General features: G+C 39.4%; 1 protein-coding gene across 1 annotated transcript in view; it reads left to right on the forward strand.

The window, feature by feature from the left end:
- The first annotated feature begins 9,952 nt into the window (after nt 1-9,952).
- The window catches only part of sspo (SCO-spondin), a 129,121-nt gene continuing 115,413 nt past the window's right edge, over nt 9,953-23,660 (forward strand). The window contains exons 1-12 of the mRNA XM_088918147.1: nt 9,953-10,273; nt 16,126-16,335; nt 17,182-17,264; nt 17,889-18,059; nt 18,779-19,002; nt 19,331-19,433; nt 20,060-20,218; nt 20,524-20,609; nt 21,153-21,278; nt 21,837-21,993; nt 23,009-23,249; nt 23,433-23,571. Coding sequence (XP_088774273.1) covers nt 10,221-10,273; nt 16,126-16,335; nt 17,182-17,264; nt 17,889-18,059; nt 18,779-19,002; nt 19,331-19,433; nt 20,060-20,218; nt 20,524-20,609; nt 21,153-21,278; nt 21,837-21,993; nt 23,009-23,249; nt 23,433-23,571 — 1,752 coding nt within the window. The 5' untranslated portion in view covers nt 9,953-10,220. The remainder of the gene's footprint in view (nt 10,274-16,125; nt 16,336-17,181; nt 17,265-17,888; nt 18,060-18,778; nt 19,003-19,330; nt 19,434-20,059; nt 20,219-20,523; nt 20,610-21,152; nt 21,279-21,836; nt 21,994-23,008; nt 23,250-23,432; nt 23,572-23,660) is intronic.

Consider the following 23,660-nt stretch of genomic DNA (forward strand, 5'->3'; position numbering starts at 1 on the left):
TGTATCTGATTGACAAACTGTGTACTATAACAATTGTGAAATTCTAAGGCTTGATCAATGATTAATTAACCTTAAACATGCAAAGTCACCAATGACCGAATAATGATTTCTCTTCACCACTGAAAGTGAGCTTCACCCCCCCCCTTTTTTTAAATCATTTGTAATAGAATTGTAGGTGACAGACTTTGCTTGAGCTGTACTCTTTCCTCTGTGGATATACATAAATGTCCAGGACACTCCAGTTTTAATTCCTAGTCCGGCTGGGCTTCTGCCTCTGAGACTTGAAACTGGCAGTACCACACTGATTCTGGAAAGCTGGTAATAGCTAGGGGTCAGTGGGCCAGAGCTTTAAACATCCCAGCCCTGGTGTCCAGCACAGAATTTACTTTTGTGTCCTAGTGTCCAGCGCTGTTCTTCAGTCCACCCATCTGATACTGACTACTGTGGAGTCCTGACACTGGCAGTTTGAAGAGTAGCTGTCAGATGCAAGGGGAGCTTCAAGCTGTCAGATGCTTCTAATTCACAAGGTTTCTGAGGAGCTCTGTGGAATTTTAAAGAATTGAAAGAATTTTAAAGAATTTAGAGCTGCTTCTCCCTCACTCCTGTAAAATTCACACCAATTATTAAGATAAAGGAAGAGTATGGAGAGGTTGCTGGAAATACAATAACAAAAATGTTAGGTAAATGCAATACGTGGAAGATATTCCACATTGCATTGCTCCCACACAGTGCTGGGACCCTGGGTTTAATTCATGGGATGATATCTCTGTATGGAGTTTGTATTTTCTCCCCATTACCATGTGGGTTTCCTCTGGGTGTTCCAGTTTCCTCCCACAAATTCCCTTCAAAGACATTCTAGTACAGTAGGTTAATTGGCTTCTGGGAAAATTGGCCCTGTTGTGAGAGGGTGCATGTTTGTGTCTGTGTATGACCTGCGATGGACAGTCTTGTGGCCTTTGCCTGCTGGGATAGCTACTTTCTCCTCTGATAACCTTTATTGGATAAACCTGTTCTAAAATGAATTGATGGATGTGTTTTTTTGGTTGCTTTCCTTTATTATCACCCTGGGACAACTCCAGTGTGTGTCTATTGAAATACACCCTTTACGATGTTTTATATTTAGAGTGCTTCCATCATGTGATTAATAAAGGTGTGGAACTGGCTCTTGAGCAGTTCCAGCAGCTCGTCTCTCTTTTTCCCTTTGAATGCTGTGCAATCCAGGGGGTCAAGATCCCCTGTCATGTCATATAGTTTTAAACAAAATCTTTAAACAAGTCTTTAAACCACATGTCCTGTACAATTTATTAATTTCATTAGAGCTGAATAAATATGGAACACAGGCTGAGCAAACACGAGTTGGTGAAGGTATCTTTTTTTAATGAGAACTTAAATTAGGATTTGCACTACAATGAGCCACAAGCAGTAAAAAAATCTGAAAAGGGAAAGGCATTCTGTGTTGAAAATAATAGGCTAAAATAAACAAACAGTGCCAGCAGCAACTCACAGCTGGTAACCCACTGAAGCTCAGCAGGTGTGAGCCTGGTCAGTACCTGGATGGGAGACCTGGGAAAAACTAAGGTTGCGGCTGGATGAGGTGTAGTGAGGCCAGCAGGGGGCGCTCACCCTGTGGTTTATGTGGGTCCTAATGCCCTAGTATAGTGACGGGGACACTATACTGTAAATAGGCGCCGTCCTTTGGATAAAACCGAAGTCCTGACTCTCTGTGGTCATTAAAAATCCCAGGGCATTTCTTGAAAAAAGAGTAGGAGTGTAACCACAGTATCTTGGCTAAAATTCCCCTTGGCCCTTACCTATCATGGCCTCCTAATAATCCCCATCTATGAATTGGCTTTATTACACTGCTCTCCTCCCCACTGATAGCGTGTGGTGAGCGTTCTAGTACACTATGGCTGCTGTCGCATCATCCAGGTGGATGCTGCACTTTGGTGGTGTCCAGAAAAGTGCTGTATAAGTGTAAACAATTATTATTATAGCTCTGTTAGTATACAATAGTAAGAAGCATAAAATATAAAATGCGGGACAATAATGAAATAATTAATTTCCATCAATTTCCATTATTATTCACTAATAATATAGAAAACTTCTAGACAATGAAAGGAAAATGACTGTTACACTAATGGAGTGTTTTACTTATACTTATATAGAATAACAAAGTTCAGTGTAAGTAAAGATAAAGATACAGGTGTACAGTACTGCATCATCTCATTTTTTCTAGCTAGCTAAATTATAAATAGTAAATCAAGGTTAGAACCCCTGAGGAAGCAGGTTATGTTAGACTTTAGACTTTACAATATTTTGTTTGTCAAGCTTTCAGCTTTGCTTTTTTATGACAAAGAGCTGTGAGTAACACCACATCTCTGCATTTGCACTATGTGTCATGTTAACGTTAGCTAATAATCTATTGCATGTCTGTTTTCATGTACAAACGAGTACATGCAAGTTCAAGTACATACAGTAACATAAAGACCACAGAAATTGTGTTTGGCTCAATTCTATGCAGCAAACATGCAGTATTATAAGAGAGAAGGTGATAGGAGAAATTGGAATGCAATAGACTAAAAGTACCCAGGAGACCACTGCCAGGTATTTTATTGTGTGATCAGCTACTGTAACTACAGAAATGAGGTCAGCAAACAGGGAATGTGATTGATTTATCTCATAGCTGGCATCCACATTGTCACATTCTATCATCAGGTTTGAACGACAGAACCTAGAGAGACAGGCCCCTGAAGGCCACAGAACTGTAGGCAACACTTACCAGGCAGCAGGACAACAGGAGTTAAAAAAATTAAAAATCACTTTCACACTGGTAAGCTCATACGTGTAGGTCACCAACCTTACATTGAAATGCCTTTGGACAGTTGGCACCATCAGGCAGGAAATGACTGATGTAGCACCAGCTCTGGACATTGCCCAGTAGTTACTGTATATGAAGGGGTGTAACACACAAGATCTTGCATAACATGATTATCCATCTACTCCAGACGTTGCTGATAGTTTCAAATTCATTTTTTTTAATTTAGTTTAGCCCTCTTTGCATTTAACATGGCTAGTGTCAACATTGGCAGTTCTCAAGCTTCAAAACAAGGGACAAAGTTGTAGGGACACATTGAGCAAAGGTATCATCTGGTTTACTTGTTTAGCTAAGTTCTGGGTAAATGATTACATCATTACAAATGATTAAATAATAGTCCAGGAACACAGGATAAAAAGACAGACAGAGGAAGGCAAGACAGGACAGACAGGAAGACCCAAAGAGAGAGAAAAAACAGTGCAAAAGCAAGAGGTCTTTTTTCCGAATTATTTGAACTTAAATACATTATTCTTTTGTTTTAGGAAACTGATTTTCTTTATAAAGAATCCCTAGGTTAAAAATGGTCTCCCCTAGATTGAAAATGCATTTTTAGAATAGGTAGATACAGTAGGGTTCTCATTCACTTGAGAGTATCCAGATTTATATAGAGAGATTTAACTTAGGTTGGATTTTGTTTTATTCATAAGACAAGTGTATCTCTCTTGTTGGCCTGTTTATACATTATATATGATTTGAATACTTGGTAGCAGTCAGGAAGTTTTTTTGGTTGCTAAGGACATAGGCCTCTTGCACGTGCTAAAGTAACGTACTTTATGCTGTACTACAGTATGTATTGTGTATTCTTAGTGTGTTATTGCCATTATTAATACTTATTTCTTTAACTAAGTGTGCCTGATGTGGTCACTATAACATGCCTTTTGCATGACATCGCATGCATAAGCTTTCACATGCCCAACTATCAGAGGATAAGCTACAGCACCATTGAAAAAGAGCAGAAGTATCCAGAAGAAAGTGTTTTATTTGAGATTAGATTCCTATACCTCTTAATTTTTGAGAGCTTTAAATTACCTATTGAGAGGGAAAAGTGCAGAGATACTACAGATGACAGAGTGAAAGTTGTAGCTAATAGCTGCTGAACTCTGAATTGAAATGATGGAAGTTGAAGGTAGAAGGGAAACCTCCAAAAGACAGAGAATTTTACAAAAATGATCCCCTCTCAAGAAGTAAGGCACTGTGCAGCTGGGCTGAATAATACAAATTCCTTACACTTATACAGCGCTTTTCTGGAAGCTCCACTAAAAACGCTCTACGAATAATGGGGACTCCCCTCCACCACCACCAATGTGCAGAATCCACCTGGATGATGCAACGGCAGCCATAGTGCATCAGTATGCTCACCACACATCAGCTAGCAGTGGGGAGGAGAACAGAAACCAATTCATAGATGGGGATTATTAGGAGGCCATGATTAGGAAAGGCCAATGGATGCTGGGGTAACACCCCTTACTCTTTTTGAGAAACACCCTGGGATTTGACTACAGAGAGTCAAAGAGTTAAAGTCAAGCATTGTAGGGTACTTAGCGTTTCAATACTGTCTTGTCATCTTATGCCTATAAATAAAATCAGCAAGTTAGGTACTGTAGCAATAACTTATTTTTTATATCGAGCCAATTTGGTTCTTAAGTACCATTAAATATAAAACCATTAGTATACAAAGATATAATGATTCCTAAAGCCAAGAATGGTGTCATGTCTCCTCTCCTCTTGCAGAATGCTCACTACCTTCCAAACATGCTGCAAGAAATTACTATCCATCCATCTTCTAACCACTTCTTCAGGTTCACGGAGAAGCCGGAGCCTATCACAGGATGTAATAGGCGCAAGGCAGCGTAATCCTTGGACAGGACATGAGTGCCCACACAGACACAGAGTCATGCACACACACACCTAGGGCCAATCTTTCCAGAAGCCAGATAACCTTCAGTACTGTATGTTTTTGGTCTTTGGGAGGAAACTGGAGTACCCAGAGGAAACCCATGTAAATTCCATACAGAAAGCACCCTATGATTGGAATTGAACACGGTGAACCCGGTTTGAGGTAGCAATGTTAGCCACAGCACCACCATAAGAGGCAAAACACTGCAGTGTAAAAATACATTCTTGCACAACATAATGTACTGGACACACTGCACTATATCTGTAGATTTATGTACCTGTTTGTTATGTTGCACGGATTTCTTAAGGCGGTACTATTTGAAACCTAGTTTAATGCTAAAAAGTAAAGCACTTTAGCAATGTATAGGGATAATTAATAGAAGATTTGGACAATTGCTTAAATGAGAAAAACTCCATTTGCTAAATACTGCATTTCAGAAATAAACTTGTGTTCTGTATTATTTCACAAGCTGAACTTTTCATTTTTTGATTAAAGCATTAGCTTAAGATTTTTTTCCACTCCATTCATCAATAAAGTATTGACATTTGATTGCCAAATATATATGTAATAATTGTTTACTCAAATGAGTTTTTGCCTCATGATGAACCAACTTTAAAGCTGTTAGGAAGTAGCTTGGAGATTTGCTCTGGCTTGCAGAGTCACAGTGTACTGTTCAATCTGTAAAACAGCTTCTGGTAAGACTCACAGTCCTCGAAAGAAAAGTGGATCAGTGCAACAGGTAGGTCAGCTGGTTACCATGGCTACTACTATGCTGGAGGAGCCTCTTGTATCGTTGATGGAAAACATGGATCTGCACTAATGTTGTCAATGCCTTTGAGAAATGTATATCAGGTCCCCTTATTGCCTACCCCGTTTAAGACTAAAAAGGGTCAGTTCCTTCAGCTTGTCAGTGTAGGACATTCCTTTAATATTCGGGAATATACAGTATCTGGTTGCTCTTCTTTTACTCTCTCTTGAGCAACATCTGTTGCCATCTGTTTTCCAGTGTTTCCATATCTCACGTATCCCATTACAGTACTGTATAAAATCTGTTTTCTTGAAATTCTAATTCCTTAATGGTTCTCTCACCTGTGTGTGCCAAATTTTGACTTGATTGTTTAAATGTTTTCTATGGAAAACCCATCCCATGTGAACAAGTTTACAGAGTTAAGGATTGGCTGGGATTAACAAGTCCTCCCAGCATGAGGCCGGCACTATTTTCTGTGGACTGAATGCTAAATGATTTTCTTAAACTACAGTAATTCCTTCCTTATATCTGCTTTATAAAGGGATAAGAATATATGTAAAGTTAACAAGAATCTGTGTTGACTCTTATTTTTCCCCAATTAAATGTGTTGGAAAAATGAAGTTGGATATTCAGAAGCAGGTGAAACATGTCCCTGTCCAATGATGTTGCAGGGAGTGCTGGGTCTGTCGGCAGCTGTGCTTTGCAGCCCATGTCTTCAGCAGGGGGGCGCTATGGAGACATCAAGAGAGCTGAATGTTTGACAGTGTCTTATTTAAACTACACCATGGGGGATCCCAGTGTGTCTTATTAAATAAATGCCTCTGTAATTCCTTCTTTATGGGATTAAGGAGTAGAAATATCTTTCCTGCACTGCTCACTGCCAACTCCCTGTGTGCTTTCCCCTGTGTGGTACTGTTTGGACTGGGTTAATACAGTCATCAGAACTGCCTCTCAAGCAGACAGGGCTAATGAGGGCTTCAGCAGCTGTCCCCCATCCCAACTCCGCCAATGGCCACAGTCTCAGATGTTGCAGAATTCCCCTGTCTTTCCCATCCCCTTATAACACTGGCCAGGATGCTGCTGTACAGAAACAGTAGACTGCTCTACTAAGGGGGACCTTTGACTTGCAGAGACTGAAGAGGAAATCAGATTATCAAAGAGGCTCATTGACAGACTATCAAAGACACCATTGGAGAAACAGGTAACTAGAAGCGCTGACAATCTGGTTAAAAATGTACATGAATGGGTGTGCTGTGCCTGAGAATATGTGTTTTTATATATGGCATGTTTACAGCACCAGAAGGAAATTACTGTATATACTGTAGACTGTTATATTAAAGTGGTAACTGAGAGAAGGAGGTTTTCCAGCTGGTGTAGCTTTGCCCTGTAAAGGTAATGTGTTGGACATGAGATGTTAGGTGAACCTGTGACACTGTCTGCAGGCTGCCTGTCCTTCAGACAGCAGAAGAGATGCTTTAAATGTTGTTTTGTTTCATTACTGAATTTCATACCATCAAGAAAGAAAGTATGGTGTCATCATGCCAGTACGGGACTAGATTTTCCTTCAATTCAGCACACAGCACTGCTTCAAAAGAGGATTATTTTGTAAAAGAGAGAAAAAATAACTATATTATGTATAAAGCACTCTAGTTAAAAACAGAGAAACAGAAACATACTTTAACATAATTCTATCCCTTTGAACCTAGAAGGAAACACTATATGTTAAATCTTCCCAGATTGCTGCATATTCTTAGATCTGAGACCTTCTATTCAATGTTTAGATGGTACACTCAGATGATCCTGTCATTAAAACATTTTTTATTAATACAAATTTTATGTAAACATCTACACCTCACACTTCTTGTTTTGTGGCACACTGTGTGAGCTATTGAATGTAAAAAAAATGAGTTTCTGTTGCTCTTTCAGTGAAAGCACTTTCTACAGTACCCTCCTGTTCTTTGAATGCTGGTGCTATTGAAGAGAATGGAGACTTAACTTCTACTTACAATAGTCTTATGGCTCTCTGTGTACTAGTCTTAATTTTCTTTTAGTAATTAAAGATATACTGCATATAAAGTGAAATTGTTTTTTCAAGATTATGGATTATTTTAATAATTTATCCTTTTAAAAAGTATTTTAACATTCACAATTTTGACTCTGTGTCCTACCTGTCTACCTTAAATTTGTGCGGCATCATTAAATTAAGATACATGAAGAAGTATTACTGTACAGTAATTATAGGATAGTGATATTAAGTAAAACTTATTAGCATGGTGCTGTTTCATAACATCATAAACTAATTTAACTGCTTTCTTGTATGCCCATCTGACACACATGACAAACAATTTATATGTACTATATAAGATGCTTGCCATCTCAATATTTGCATTATACTGTACATGCAATCTTGTTGAAAGTGATCCATAAATGAATGACTAAAATCTGTTATAGGTCTATCACAGCCAGACATTTGTACTGGAAAAAATGCAGTATAATCAAGAAAAAGATGAAGAATAACCTAAGAAACAAACTAGCCAGACCTTTTTCTTATGGTTTTTACCTTACCTTCAATGGCACAGTATGATGCAGCCAAAGTGATATGAGTGGAAAATCATATTTTGTGAAAGCACGGTGCTCGAAAGCATTTAAGGAGTTGAAGAACTATCTTAAATATTATTCCGCTTTAAGTAGTATACACATTCAGCCAAATTATAATATTTTGAATCTGAAACCCATTGCAATTTCCAAGTTAAGTAAAAGCTTTGATAATTGCATCTACTGTATGTATCTTTTTCTACAGTGTCACTCTGTCATTGAAAGATGCTTGCTTTTGAGGATGTTGTGTAAATAAATGTTTATTGTATTATTCTAAAAGTATAGTCAATATCACATTCTTGCCATTAATAAATACATATGAATAACACATTCATGTTGAACCTTGTTCCTTTGCAGCCTACGCGCAGCTACCCACCTGAACTATAAATACAGAGAACACTGTATTCCAAGATTCTGAATTCAGGATTCAGAACCAACATTTAATCTCAGTCTTTTTATTGTAAAAAAATCTTTGAAGGATTTACTTGCTGAATGCCAAACAATATGAGGGCCCATAAAATCCCATAAGTTTGGATTTATAGCTTGATGCTTTTTTGTGTGCTGTTTTAGTAAGCTGAACATACATTTAAAGCTTCTCTGTATTTATTTAACTATTTTCTCTATTACTGAATATTTTGTACATTTTTGAATAATCCATCAATGCCCCCTAAATATGCTGCAGAAACACAAGATAATTTTGTTACAATATATCTGTATCACATACGGTACATTTTTAAATGGTCCTGATAGGATCAAGTATGATTAAATGTTTAATACAAAAAAATCAGCATAGTCCAATAAAATAAGTAAAATGCAATATAGTAAACTTAGAGTTTAAACTTACCTGGTCTTACAAGGGCTGACACACACAACCTCTGCAAATGTGTTACTCTTACAGTATATCAAATATGGTAATGATGAGTAACACCTCTAACAAATCGAGAATTTGAGCTGAAAAATATCCTTCCAATGGTCATAAAGTGAGTTTATATATCTCACCCAAAGATTCCTCTCTCTATTTTCATGCATCTGGAAAGCAAATGTTTTCTCACTATTTCTGTTTGACACAGAGAGAGAATTGGGAATTTAAACAAAAACAATCATGTGGAATAAGTTTGTCTTTTGTTTTCAACAATAAAACATTTTTTGTATTGGTGATGGTCTCATTTTTTAATAGTGGAAGAACATTAACAGATTAAGCATAAAATGATTACAAACACCCCATTTTTTCTCAATTTGAGCTAAAAGAATCACATTTGAATGTCATTTTTAGCTTGAATTTTACATTGCACACTTCATGTTCCAGGGGTTGCTTCAACAAAAATATCTACAGTAGTTAAACAGGTTTCAGATTTGTGAAAATCTACCCATCCGTCTATTATCAGAAAGTCTTATACTGTAATGTCTTGTTATGAGATCAGAAGAAGTGGGGGACAGAATCATAGGGCACAGGTAACATAGTGTCTCTGAAACCCTTGGGGACTGAAACCATACAACTGCTCTCCACCTGGACAGGACAGAGAAAGGGACAATTTTGAAGAGCCAGACAACATACTCAGCATGTCTTTGGAAAATGGTAAAAAATCTGAAAACTCAATGCTCACAGAATGATAAGGAGGATGTCTGCCTGTTTGAGACAGCAGCACTAGCAGCCATTGTGCTGCTTTTTCTTTAAAATAGTTGTGACAGATGCATTTTTATGTACAGTATGTGTACACTATGTCCTCTCATTGTAGACAAGATGATGTTTCTTTCCACTGAAATCCAGCTTAACTGTTGTTGAGTTTGTTGTCTCTAGCACAAAAAACACCATCAAGCATTTTCTGTGTGAAAGGTTCCAAAAAGAGTTCTCTATTCGCTCCGTCAACATTTGTTACCATGGCTCTGAGAATCCCAGCTGTCTGATGTTATTGTTTACTGGTACATACTCTGTACTTGCTTACCGATATGTCCATGCGAAGTACTTTTCTGCAGGCTATTACAAGTGGTGCTGTACAGTATATAGTTTCATTGACTGCTGTCTCTCACAAGATTATTTGTCTCTGTTTTCAACTCACTTTTAGGTCTAGGAGGACGCCAGAGCAGTCTGGCCCTACAGGAGTACCATGAGGACATTGTTTCTCACTCTGCTGGGGCTCCGACTTGTCTCTGGGACAGGGTAAGTGCTGGATGAGAAGGACAGGCTTGGAGAGATGCAGAGAACAGAGGAATGAAAGATTAGAATAGGAGAGTCAGGACCTCAGTTTTATATCACATTCAAAGGACGGTGTCTTTTTTACAGTACAGTATAGTTATTACAGTTTTGGTTTCTAAGAATCTTTTTACTGTCACTGTGACATCACATACCTAATAATCAAGAAGTTTGCTTTGGAGGTTTTATCATGTTCACTGTCTTGCTATGCTGCAGTCGTGATGAAATTTCAACTGTAGCACAATAATTTAGTGCCAACGCAAAAAAGCCATTGCCAGTATTGACTCATTTATGGTTGGGCTTGTAAAATGAGGGCTGCTTTAGTTTGAGAGGAGGGCTCAGCTGAGATGAGACTCACTGCTGGAACATGTGAACAATCTTATTTACACTTTTGCCTCACGTTATATTTGTCTTAAACTTTATTATGTGAGCTCCTGTCTTCCTTAAACAAAAGGAAACAGCTCCATGCAGAGCCTGTGTCACTATCCTTACTCTGAGTTTTGGCATGAAGCAGAGTAATAAAAAGCATTCTTTAATAAGCATAGTTTTGAAAATTCTGAATCCAAATATACTGCAGGACCATACCGAGACTGAAATGAGTCAGGAATCCTCAATGCAAAGGTATACAGATCCTGTGCAGACGCAGGAGCAAGTAGATATTGCGACAGGCGAACAATCCGGAACTTCAATCGACATCGTAGTCGAGAGGCGAAAGGTACTGTAGATCGAAATCCAGGAAGTACAGAGAGAAGCAAACAGTCCAAAACAGAAGGCGAGGTCCAAGGTCGAGAGACAAAAGGGAGTTCAGTAACTAGTAAGCGAGATTCAGCATAAACGCGAGGTAGAGCTCTAAAAAAAAAACGACTTAATACCGATCAGTGAGAAGCGGGTTAGGATGGTTTAAATAATGCTGCTTGCCGCACTGTAGAGCGTTTGCTGATGGATTCACACGTGCGGCAGCGCTTGTTATTATTAACCCGCTGCAGGTACAGATTAGTTCTTTTGTGAGTTGATCTCCGCTGGCTGGTGGTCGTGACAGACTGAGGTCCTGTATAAAATTTGATTATATAAATAGAGGAATCTGTTTTTATGTCTGTCTGAAAGAATATTCTCTTGTCTGTCTCCTTACCCATACTAGCCATACAAGTTTACTCTACTACAAAAGAGTAAACATGAGAATCCGTTGGACAGAATATTAAAACCTGATAAAACCTGATTGAAAGCTGATGAAATGCGGTTCAGTCCATCAGGGTGTTGCTGTGTGGAGTTTGTACTGTATGTTCTCCCCGTGTTTGAAAAACTGGCCCTGGTGTGAATGTGTGTAGCCTGCGATGGACTGGCACCCTGTCCAGGGTGTATCCAGTCTAGTCCCAGTTGCTTTCCAGGTTATGCCCCAACTACCCTGTGAGAGTGTACTAGATGAAACGGTTGAGAAAACAGATGGATGAACTCCCAGCAAAGGTTGGGGTGTATGTGAATTGTGAATCTTACTCCATAGAAATGAGTCAGAAGAGGCTAGTCAGAGTATACTCATGAAGGATTTGTGACTTTTTCACATGTAATATTTTGCTCCAGATGCCAATTGTAGATGATATGATGCAGAAACCCAAATATATTCATTGCACCTCTTCAGATGGAGTGCTCTGTAGTTTTTGGAGGCCTAAGTGGTTTAGTGTGAAAACCCCAATAAAGCAGGCCCTTTCCTTCATCCCATGTAGTGTGCAAGTACGCAGAACCCCTGCTTGTACAGTAGAACCATCTGCTAGCTTAAAGTTCAAAGAGAAAAATAATTTTAGAAAGTATAAGAGAAAAATCATTTTAGAAAGTATAAGTGAAAAATAGCTGCAAGAAAAATACATGTACTGCTGATAAAATAATCTGTAAACCTATATTGTACATTGTCTTACATGTGTATGTCTTTTTTGACAACTTATTTTAATGGGACATTTATATTTTTATGCATTAATTATGTTTGCTTGATTAAAGCTTGTGAAACCTGGAACTATCATTAATTTTCTATTTTTTCCTTCATATTAATGATCAAATTACTTACTGTTTTTGCTTATAATGTGTGCATAAGATTGTGTATAGTATATAATATTATTAATTGCTGTCTCAGTGCCATTACTGCAAAGTTTAAAGTAAAAAAATGAGAACATTATGCAAGGCTCTGAAATCTTATGTATATAATGTAGTTGGTTCTCTAACATAGTTAAAGTAGTTAATAAAGTCAGGTTTTATTAGTTATAATTACCTGGTGCAGTTTTGACACCCTTATTATGGGTGGGCAGTACTGTAATTAGCAATTCTCCAGTCCACTATCCACGTCTTATGTGATTCCTGGAAGTGTTATATCAATGCTTATGTACAGTATGACATGTCTTGTTTCCTGGAGTATGATTGGTATATACTGTAATACTGTATATATACTGTAATAGGGTTCCTGAGATTTCTTAATCTTGAGTGCTTCTAGTACCCAAAACACTTATCTATCTCCTGTAATACTGCATTAGTCAATGAAGAACTTTATCTTTGTGCTGCCTGAGGCGTATGGTTGTGTTCTTCTTTAGTGAACAACTGACTAAAATGTTCACTTCATTCTTCAGCCATTTCCTTTTCATTGTCTAAAGGTTTACCATTTTCGTCCTCTGTACTGCATACTGTATCTTACTTCAGCCTTGACGATTCTTTTAGTTGTCATAGGACAGAAATAACTTTTTTATTATTTACTTTATTTACTCTTTTCCAACTGTCGTGGAATTTTATCAAAGAAGAGCCAGGAGAGGTGTTCTCATTCACTCAGTAAGGTCTTTATTCATATTGCAATATGGGAAAAAGCCATCACTGGTCTGTGTAGAGAAGTAAAGGCTGATTCAAAAGCAAGCAGGGAGAGCCCTTGTTTTATATCTTTTTTAAGCTGATGCAACACTTCAAGGACAGGCAAAGCAGTAGTTTTCCATTCCTTATAGGTTTTTGCTTTAAGCAAAGAAGAACAGTTATTCAAATAGTTTCTCATACTCCCTTTTTCAAGCAGCAGTGATAAACATTATTAAAACATCCCTTGACGAGCTGGGTGCTTTCACACTTTGTTCTAAGTATCCAGCTGCTTCTGCAGCATAGCTCTATCTGTAAACAACATTTTTAGGATAAAACACTTTTTCTCAGTAACTTTCCATTACACAACGTTCCTTTCTCTCTTAAAATTCTAATATTCATTTTTACCTGTGCTTGCAATTAACTGTACTTTTTGTCTTTAAATGTGTTGTTCTTTTAATCTTGTTATAAAGCACTTCCTTTTTCCTTTTATTTTCCGTAATTGATTTGTTGATTTATTTGAGATACTGTTTTTAGCTTGTGATTAACTCTCTCTTGACTTTTGGTCTGTACTGTACTTCAAGCTGAATCTGTTAAAACTGTTGCTATTTTCTCTGATTCCATATCTTTGCTAACTCATTCTATTTTTCTTACACTCTGTCTCATTCCTTCAAAGTCATCTTTCCTGAAATTGTAAATGTATTCAATTGGACCAAATTGGTACAGTTTCAAAGAAAACTTATAATTATTAATTATAGCATATTCTCATCCCAGTTCTCTAATGGTTCTCTTACATCTATTTGCATTACTATGTCTTGATTGTTTGAAAAAACAAGAACATTACAAGCATTTAGGTGCTCTGACTGCATTTAAGATAGCACTCACAAATTATGTCTACCATTTCAGTTTCTGCTGCTTGCATTCCCAGTCTATATGGGGATGTTGAAGTCTCCCATGCTTCTACTTTTTCCATGCCACATAAATGCTTGGTATTTCATTGTGTAGTGTTGGATTTAAACCAACATGTGCTTTTAATGATATACAGTATATTCCCAACATTATGGTTTTAGTTCCTGAGTATGAATATTTTTTTCATATATAGTGCTATACCTTCACCTCACCTGTTTTCCTGTCTCTCCAGAACAGCGTGTATCAACTAATGTCACATTTATTTCCTTAATTTTCGGTGATCCATTTTTTGTCCATCCAACAAAATCGCAGGTCCCTGCTAGCATGGTAGCTTCTATTTAATTTGTTGTAATAATGCTCATTTTTAGATATATTGATTTAATTGCTTGGTCCTGTCCTGGAAACTTTTAAGGTTAGAATAAAGGAGCCACAGAAAGTATTCTTGATTACTTAGTAAGGTCTTTATTCATATTGCAATTGTCATGGACGTCCAAAGGGACTAACCGTGGAGAGCAGGAGAGCAGATAAAGACCCATATGCGTAGCGGCAGAACGGGAAAAAGGCCCGGGCTCGTTAGTGCAAAGAGTTCAGGAGTGCCGTATAGAAACCTATGCCCTCAGGTAGCGGACGTGGGGCGACCTGGTGCTAGGCGGGTCTCAGGACAGCCGAACGTCAATGCTGAGCGAGAAGAGTGCAAGACCCGGAAATATATAGCCCAAGGGAAAGAGAGGGACCGGAAGGCCAGCCAGGCAGGAAACTAGGGACAGGACAGAGTAGGAGCGCCTTCTGGCTGCAGAGGGCATGACAGCAATATGGGAAAAAGCCATCACCCGTCTGTGCAGAGAAGTGAAAGCTGATTCAAAAGCAAGCAGGGAGAGCCCTTGTTTTATATCTTTTTTAAGCTGATGCAACATTTCAAGGAAAGGCAAAGCAATAATTTTCCATTCCTTATAGGTTTTTGCTTTAAGCAAAGAAGAGCAGTTATTCAGTTGGGTGCTATTACACTTTGCTCTAAGTATCCAGCTGCTTCTGCAGCACAGCTCTGTCCGAAAACAACATTTTTAGGATAAAACACTTTTTCTCAGTAACTTGCCATTACAGTCCTTTGTTTTGTTCTTCCTTTTTGGTTCTCCTTTCTTTGCCCCCACTTCAATTTCCTATTGGACTCTACCCCTTCCATTCTAGTTTAGATGTTTCTGGATTTAATTTAGTCTGACACATTTGGTTAGCAGACCTATGCCAAGAAAATGTTTTCAATGACCAAACGATATAGAAGCCTTCTTCGGTACACCATGTGCTCCTCTATGTGTTGTGTTGGCAGACAAATATTGGAAGTTATTCCATGTTCTTTGTTTGCACAATGCTGAGATTCCTAATTAAAACCTCTGAGGTCCTGTTCTTCAGTTCATTGCCAAGTTGTCTTGAGTTTTTACAGATGTAAATTGTTCTGTTTAGGCCAATGTTGTTTTGTGTACACATGATTAACAACAACTGCGTTACTGGGTTGTTGCCCTTTGGCTCTATGGGCAGTATCAATCACCTTAGCTTCAGGGAGACAGCAAACTGTCATGTAATTTTCTAATGGTCCCTGGTGCAAATTTCCATTGCTATTTCCTGGAGAATGGAGACTTCAACAACCACAATGTCTCTGTTTGCAATCTTCTAGGTACTGGCAAAAATTGTAGTTAAGGCCAGTGTTTGAGATATAGGGTTAGATATTCTCTCAGTCAGTTTTTCAATTAGGTGGGTCTACATCCTTCCCTGAAAGCTGGTTTTGTCAGTTCTTCAGTCTCTTGGAGTTTTTTAGTTCCTTTTTCAGTGCATTAATTTTTCAAGCAGAATCTGACTCCACATATTGTCTCATACAGGTGCTTCCCCCGGTTCTCTGAATCCTTGCCTCTTACCTTTTGTTTATATTTTAACCTCTCTCTTCCATCTTCCCTTCATCCTTTATTTTGCTCTTGTCCTCTTGTTGATTGCTTCTGTTCTCCTTTTTCTGCCTCATCCCTCTTTCCACTCTCTCCTCTCTCTGTTTCTCATTCCATTTTTGCTTACTTTGCCTCTGCCTTTCGTTCTGTCTCTTTCGCCTCTCTCAGGCACTGGTGTGAGAGCAAAATACAGGAGCGGGAGGAGAAGATTGTGTCACCCCGTCTCCAAAAGGAGGTGGACTGTTCCAGAGTGTACCAATACAACTTGCAGGGATGGAGGCTGGATATCGACCGAATGCGAAAAGATCATGGGGGAGATGAAGGCATTGCACAGTATTACCAACAGAATGGCCCTAATGCTTCATGCTACCTGTACAAGTAAGACTCCCAGCTGCACAGCATGTACAGTAGATGAAGTGTGTCAGGGGAAGTATATACAGCAGGGAGAACCATGGACCAGAAGTTCTCCTCTTACCACGAGAGAATCTTGGCTAAAATATAGTATTTTGTGATTATGCCTGCTAAAAAAAGCTTTATAGTGTCTGGGAAAACATAGACAAGAAGCGAATGTTTTAGTCAATTTCATTTTTACTTCATTAATGTTAGAAGGTTACAAAAGAGAAGAGCTCACCTGATCCTCTCTTGGTTTTTAGCACTTTGACCCACGGATCTCATTAATATTTTTTACATGGCTTGGCAGCTTGCTGTAAGCAAAATGAACAACAGACAGAATGAAAGTGACAATGATAGATGTAGTTTCAGACAGCTATGGACCAAGAAAGCATTTACCTGTGCTGCAATAATGGTGAGGTAGTACATCAGTATTATGAGGTGTGTACAGTAGGCTGCAGCAAAACTAAGAGCTCTAACTGTAATAAAGCCCACCCACTTATCATATACAGCATTTACCATACAAGGTAGGCACCAATTTTATTACAGATTTATCTACCTACAGTATATATACTGTACAGTATGCAAACGTCACACATAAATTAATCAGACGAAATTATAACAAGTTAGAAGCATGAATGTGCTATTAGATTCATACATAATAATTATACCGTATATAAATTTCACATTATTGCAGCAGACAAAATTGCAATAACACTTGTAATAAGAGCATACTTAACCTTGTTTACTCTTTTCAGACTATAACAATATCAGATGCTAAGCTACAGTAGGTAACATTTTACATGTTGTGTTTTGTGCCATATTGTGCCCCAGGCCAGCTCAGATTGAGACTCGACTCGTGAACCGGACAGTGTGGGAATGCTGTGAGGGCTGGGGGGGACCACAGTGCACACAGGGTATGACCTGAGATTTCCCTCCTCAACACAGCGCAGCTGGGCTGATGCCTTTACTGTTTATCCTCTGTATTCTCATCACTATTGCCTCTCTCTTTCTTAGCACGTGTTATTTGGGGAGAAGGCTGTACATCTCATCTGTATTCTACATAAAAGTATACCTGAGCTAGTACACCTTAGAATAGTTTTAGGGTCAAACATGACCATTTCTGCAGTCCTACAACACTATGAGACAAAAAGGAATAAAGAGTCAAATGCAGTTTTAAAAACATTTCCCAATAAATTTAAATAAAAACAGAAGCATGGTTTAGCTTTACATTGTATAGTGTATATATTATTTTCCTACAGGAGGGCAAGTACTTTTGTCTCTCAATATACTGGAAGAAAACATTGCTGGCTCTGTATTGTGTTACATATTGTGGCTTATGCAACTATTGTTTATTTCTTTCCTCTCCACAGTTTGAAATTGAAAATGAGCAACATTTCAAAAAGACTTAAGCCAAGACATTTGGTTTATAACCTGCAGATCTGTGTACTGTATATCTATGAGTGTGTGTATGTGTATTACTTCATGTGTGTCTCTCTCCCTGTCTGTGTGCCTGTGAATCTGTGGGTGCATTTCTGCAGGCATAGGTGTGAGGGGCCAGTGCTATTCCACCTGGAGCTGCCAGGAGTTTCCAGGTGTCCACAATTCTTCCCTGATGCCGTTTGAGCAGTGTTGTACCAGCCTGTGGGGCCACAGCTGGAGAAACAATTCAGACCTCAGCTGCCTGTCCTGCTCCTACAACCTCCTGTCTGGTCAGTCAAGAGAAGCCCTCTTCTACAATTGTATTACACTCCCCAGAGGGGTTTTAAAGATTTCTTTTCCTAGGCAAATGTTCTGTTGACTTTTTGAAGGGTGTTTCAAAAAACTTTGTTTTAATTTATCAATTTATATATGACCGGTATTTTTTAGTATAGTTTTTTTTCACATTTTTATAGTTTTCAGAAACATATGCATCTAGAGACTGAATGAGAGAAAAAAAAAATCTGTTTTTCTTGTATTATGTGCTCTGTTCCAGTCTCCTGTGCTCCCTCTTTATCTATTATATATTCTCTAAGTCTATTACACTTCTTCTTGGTCTGTAACCATCTATGCTATGTTTGTCTCTCTTACTCTGTTACACACTCTTCCATTATATTTTAGTCTCAGTTTATTGCACACAATCCATCACACTCAGTTTATTTCATTCTCTTCCTCTTTATTACAGTCATTTAATACAGTCATTTTATTACACTCCCCTTTTCAGACTATGACTCCTCCATTAAGACAACAAAACTCTTTTCATACTCTGTTATACTTTCTTGCAGTCCACTGCAGACCACTCCTGGTCCTGTTCACTGCCTATCTGTTTGATGATGTAAATGCTGTATATTGTAGGAATCAGTGCTGTGTCTGTGGATGTTGCAGTGCTGAAATCTTGCGCTGCATCAACAAGTTCTTAATAAAACCTCCATTTCTGTCTGTGTTGTTGCAGACTCTGTGTCACCCTTGCTGCTCCCTAGGGCAGTGCTTGGGAGTGTGCGGGACCCCCAGGGCTCCTCAACCTGCCTGACCTGGGGTGGGGCGCATTACCGTACCTTCGACCGCCGGCACTATCACTTCCAGGGCAGCTGCACCTATATTCTGTCCTCATCAGTTGATGGCACATGGGCTGTGTACATCTCCACTGTGTGTGAGACCCAGGGCCACTGTAGCAAGGTACTGACACCTGGACAACTAGAGTAGAAACCTCAGGGATATAGAAAAAGTAAACTGATGTTACTGCCATCCTTAGTTAAACTGTGTAGTGGACAGTATAAATAGGGAGCCGCAAAGGAACAAGTAAAGGTTTATTCCAAGCTGAAAAGAAAGAGACACAATGTTTCAGCTTTGCAGTCTTCTATAGGTGTGGTCTCCACATGGAAGACTTTTCAGCATGAAATAAACCTTTATCTGTTCCTAGTGCACAGTACAGCTCACAATCTAGTTGACTTTGAGCATCTCGTGCCGACGAGTTAATATGAACAGTCTTCCCTGTATCTCACAGGCTTTGCGGATGATGTTTGGTCTGGAGCTGCTCACTGCCCAGGAGAAAAACCTGTCACTCAATGGGATGCCCCTTCCCCAGGGCCAACCTCTCTTCCAGAATGGTGAAGTATCTGTGACTACCTGGCATTAAACAGCCTTGAATTTCTGTGAGTGAGGAATTAACTGCTCACATTGTGGCCTAGAGATGGTTTCACTGTGAGGTCTCCTTCTCAGTCTGGAATTCTCAGCTTCATTTGGAATAGGATCTTGAACAAGACAGGTGCACCAATAATTAATATAATGCATGCTGAACATTGTTCTTCCCCTGTTTCAGCACTCATTATATTAATTATGAGTGATTGCTCAATTGTAACTAATTTTATTAACCTGTTTATTTTCCATATCCCATATTTTGCACATGCACATTTTACAGTAACATTCTAATATAGAGCAAACATGATTCACATTACTAGTGAAAGGGATCAGTCTAGCTCTTAATGCTTATTGCTCCTTACTTCTGCATTGATGTGCCAGTATACCTCTTCATATATACTGTACATCTGCATACTAATAAAACTACATAAAACTATGAAGGGATTAGGGGAACAAACAGATATGTGAGCATCGGTATCATATAATGTATGTTGAGACCCAATAGACAGACAGATGGACTCTAGATGGGGCTCTAGTGTAGAGTATGATAGTGTTTTCACCTGCTGAAGGTCTCACTCTCTCTCTCATTGTGCAGGGGTCAGTGTGCGATGGCTGGGCGACTTTGTCTTTGTGGAAAGTGGTCTGGGCGTGCGGGTGAAGTGGGATGGAGACAGCACTGTCTACCTTACCGTCACAGCAGAGCACCGCTCCTCCACCAGGGGGCTGTGTGGAGTGTACAACAACAACCCTGATGGTGTGGGCTCTCCTCCTCTTCCTTTTTCTCTCAGTCTCTCTACTTCTTGGTTTTGGTTACTTGTGTTTGGGAATAGCGTAGGATGGGTAGATTGCTTTTAATGTGTGTTTAGTAAGGCCTCTGGGTTTAGGAAATCTGCTCTTTTTCAGTATACTTTTCTTTTCCTCACACTGTATTATTTCATTTCTATATTATCTAATGGAGTCTTCAGATACACGGAAGTGAGTGTGTCAGTATAAGTGTGAGAATATGCATGCATCCTGTCTGTATGTCTTGGTTTAATCCTTCATATACTGTACCCGCAGATGACTTCACAACTGTTGGAGGGAGTGTGTCTCAGTTTGCTGCCAGTTTTGGAAACTCCTGGCGTGTCCCAGACCTGCAGACTGAGGTAAAGTCACAGCATGGCCTGTGTCAGGTTTGGCACTATGGGAGAGTTAAAGAGGGTCTAACCTGTCTAGTTATGATCTTCCTAGCAACACAATCTGGTGCCAATTGTACAGTAGTAGAGATATCTCTTTGGTGCCTTTGGTTCCTGTTTTCACCAACAAGGGCTCATTTGGCAGGTTACAGACTGGCTACAAATGATCTTAATATCCCTCTTTTTTCCTGCATTTTAAACAATTTGTTTTCTTTTTCTAAGTACAGAAGGCTATGAATCCACCACAATCTATTATGGTTAATATCACTTTTCTATTGGATGTATGTCTAAATCATAAGCTGTTCCTCTGATACAGTATGTCCCAGGTCCAGCAGTATCAATGCCATGTCCAATGTAGAATTTGTTGGGTCAGGATTAGTTGTGTTTTCTAACTGTGGTCTTGGAGACCTAAAACTTTCAGGATTGTAAGAGTTTTCAATAAATAGGCAAAAATCCCCATTCATGCAGTTCTTGCTTCATTACATTTTCTATGTTTCTTTCTCACTGCCCCAGGGCTGCAGTGATGCAGCAGAGCTTGGACACAGCTGTGATGTCACTGGGGACACAGAACTACGGCGAGAGGCAGAGTCTTTGTGCCACAGGCTGCTGGAGCATCCCTTCAGTCAGTGTCACAACAGGGTGAGAATATATAGTACCAATACCATTCTGTCCCACTAATAATGCCACACCTACAGTATGCCAACAGTATATCTATAATGACACTCCTTGTCTGGGACCTATGTCTCTATAATGACACCTGTTTCTACACTGACACCAGTCTCTATACTGACATTAGTACTTCGAGGCCTGTCTCTACACTAACACATGTCTTATAGCTTTTCTATTTTTACAAAGACACCAGATTACACTGTTGTATCTCATCAGGCACCTCTGTCTCTACCCTGATACCTGTCTCTATACTGTATTTCCTGCTCTGTTACCTATGTCTCTATACTGAAGTGTATCTCCATACTCTATTTCCTCCTCTGGTACCCCTGTTCTCTATACTATTGTCTCTAAATTATATTTCCTCCTCTGGCATCTGTGCCTCTATACTGACAACTGTCTCAATATTGTATTTCCTCCTCTGGCACCTCTATCTCTATATGGACAGGGCCCTTCTGACCACCCCCCCTACCCCTCTGTTCAGTGATTCACCTCCTCTGCCACTGTTTTCTCTCTGTCTGATCCTGCCAGGTGGACCCTGCTGCCTATGTAGACACCTGTCTCTACCTGTATTGTAGCCAGGGCCAACACGAGTGGGCACGAGTCACATGTGATACCCTGGCAAGCTATGCACGTGAATGTGCCCAGCAGCATGTTCTCATCACCTGGCGGAGTGCAGAACTGTGTGGTATGTCTTCTAACTCTTTTGTGCTTTAATGGGCAATAGTGATTCTGAACATTTGCATTCAAATATTGCTTTGAACAAAAATGTCAGTTTTAAAACAAGAAAAATAAAATGTTTACACATCTCAAATATCGTCCTGTATATTTTACAGTAGCAAAGATAGACAAAAAACACAAATTAGACTAACAGAGTTTACAACCAGTTGTTGATAGAACTCATCCCCAGTACACCTTGGTATGAATGTAGCTGTGAGATAGGTTGTATTAGGGAACCAGTGTATGGTACTGCTGTGAGAATGGAGCCTCCATTAGAGGCTACCAACTAAGCATTTCCAAGACTTTCTTTGTTTCTTTTATATAGTGCTCCTATTTTTCAATACCTGGCTAATGGTACAATTGAAATAAAGGGAATGTGGGAACTTCAGAAAGGAGTTGTGTATGTAAGGGTATGTTTGTAGGTTCATGAGTAATCGGTAAACCGGAGAAAAACTCCTTGGTAAACTAAGGCAGATTCCAAGTGATAGTTGCCACATTTGAAGAAAATATATCGTTATTTAGAGCCAAGGAACAGATTACTGTAACTGTCTTAGCCTGTAGAGCCAACACACTCTCAAACAGCAAAGATACTTCTTCTTCTTTGCTTTTTGGAACAAAGTTTTATATATTTACTGTATATAAAGCCACACAATAATTTCAGGAAATATGTTTGACTTTTTGAGTTTTAATGCATTAACTAAACCTAGTTTCCCACCAACTGTCTCTTGAATCACTCCATTTCCAGCAACATTGCCCTCATAACACTTCATTGGTACTGTACATGCGACCTAAAGGGGGTATATTTCCAATAATGCTATTTCTGCAGCTGATTTCCTAACCTAAATGCCGAAAACATGATTACTTTCCAAATGAAGATTTGAGGTCTTGTTAATATATTCAGTTTCCTTTATCCTGCTGACGTACTGTATACAGCAGTGTGTTTTATTAACCCCCTCTCCTATCCAACTCTCTCTCTCACACAGAGCGTGTGTGTTCCCGGGGCCAGGTTTACTCAGACTGTGTGTCCTCCTGCCCCCCCAGTTGCACATCTCAGCACCCTCCTGAGGCGGGGCAGTGCCGAGATGAATGTGTTGGGGGGTGTGAGTGCCCCCCCGGGCTGTTCCTCGAACAAGGCAGCTGTGTAAGGAAGGAGGAGTGTCCCTGCTACCACCGCCGCCACAAATACCAACCTGGAGACACCATCCGGCAGAGATGTAACACATGGTGACAATCTCTCTCTCTATGTCTTTTGTTTTTAGATTTTTTTCCCTCTTCAGTGAATTCTCCTCTGTGCCTTTAGAGATTGCCTTTCAGTCTATCACTCCCATGTGCAGTCTATCACTGTCGTTGTCAAGAGTGTGTGCTGTGTCACTCAGTCTCTCACCTGCCTGTGTCTGTGTGTGCCAGTGTGTGCCGAGCAGGTCAGTGGCAGTGCTCAGGAGAGCGATGTCCAGCCCAGTGCACTCTGCTGGGAGAGCTGCATATCACCACCTTCGATGGCAAGAGATACACCTTGCAAGGAGGCTGCGCATACACCCTGGTGGAGGTGAGAGACACAGAGTATCTTTCAAAGACTTTTGCTGTCTTAAAGCCTGTTTTGTTCTCCCAATGTACTTAAACGAAACAATACTTTTA

This window comes from Atractosteus spatula, chromosome 6 (assembly GCF_055471065.1).
Source record: "Atractosteus spatula isolate fAtrSpa1 chromosome 6, fAtrSpa1.hap1, whole genome shotgun sequence".
Taxonomy (NCBI): Eukaryota; Metazoa; Chordata; class Actinopteri; order Semionotiformes; family Lepisosteidae; genus Atractosteus; species Atractosteus spatula.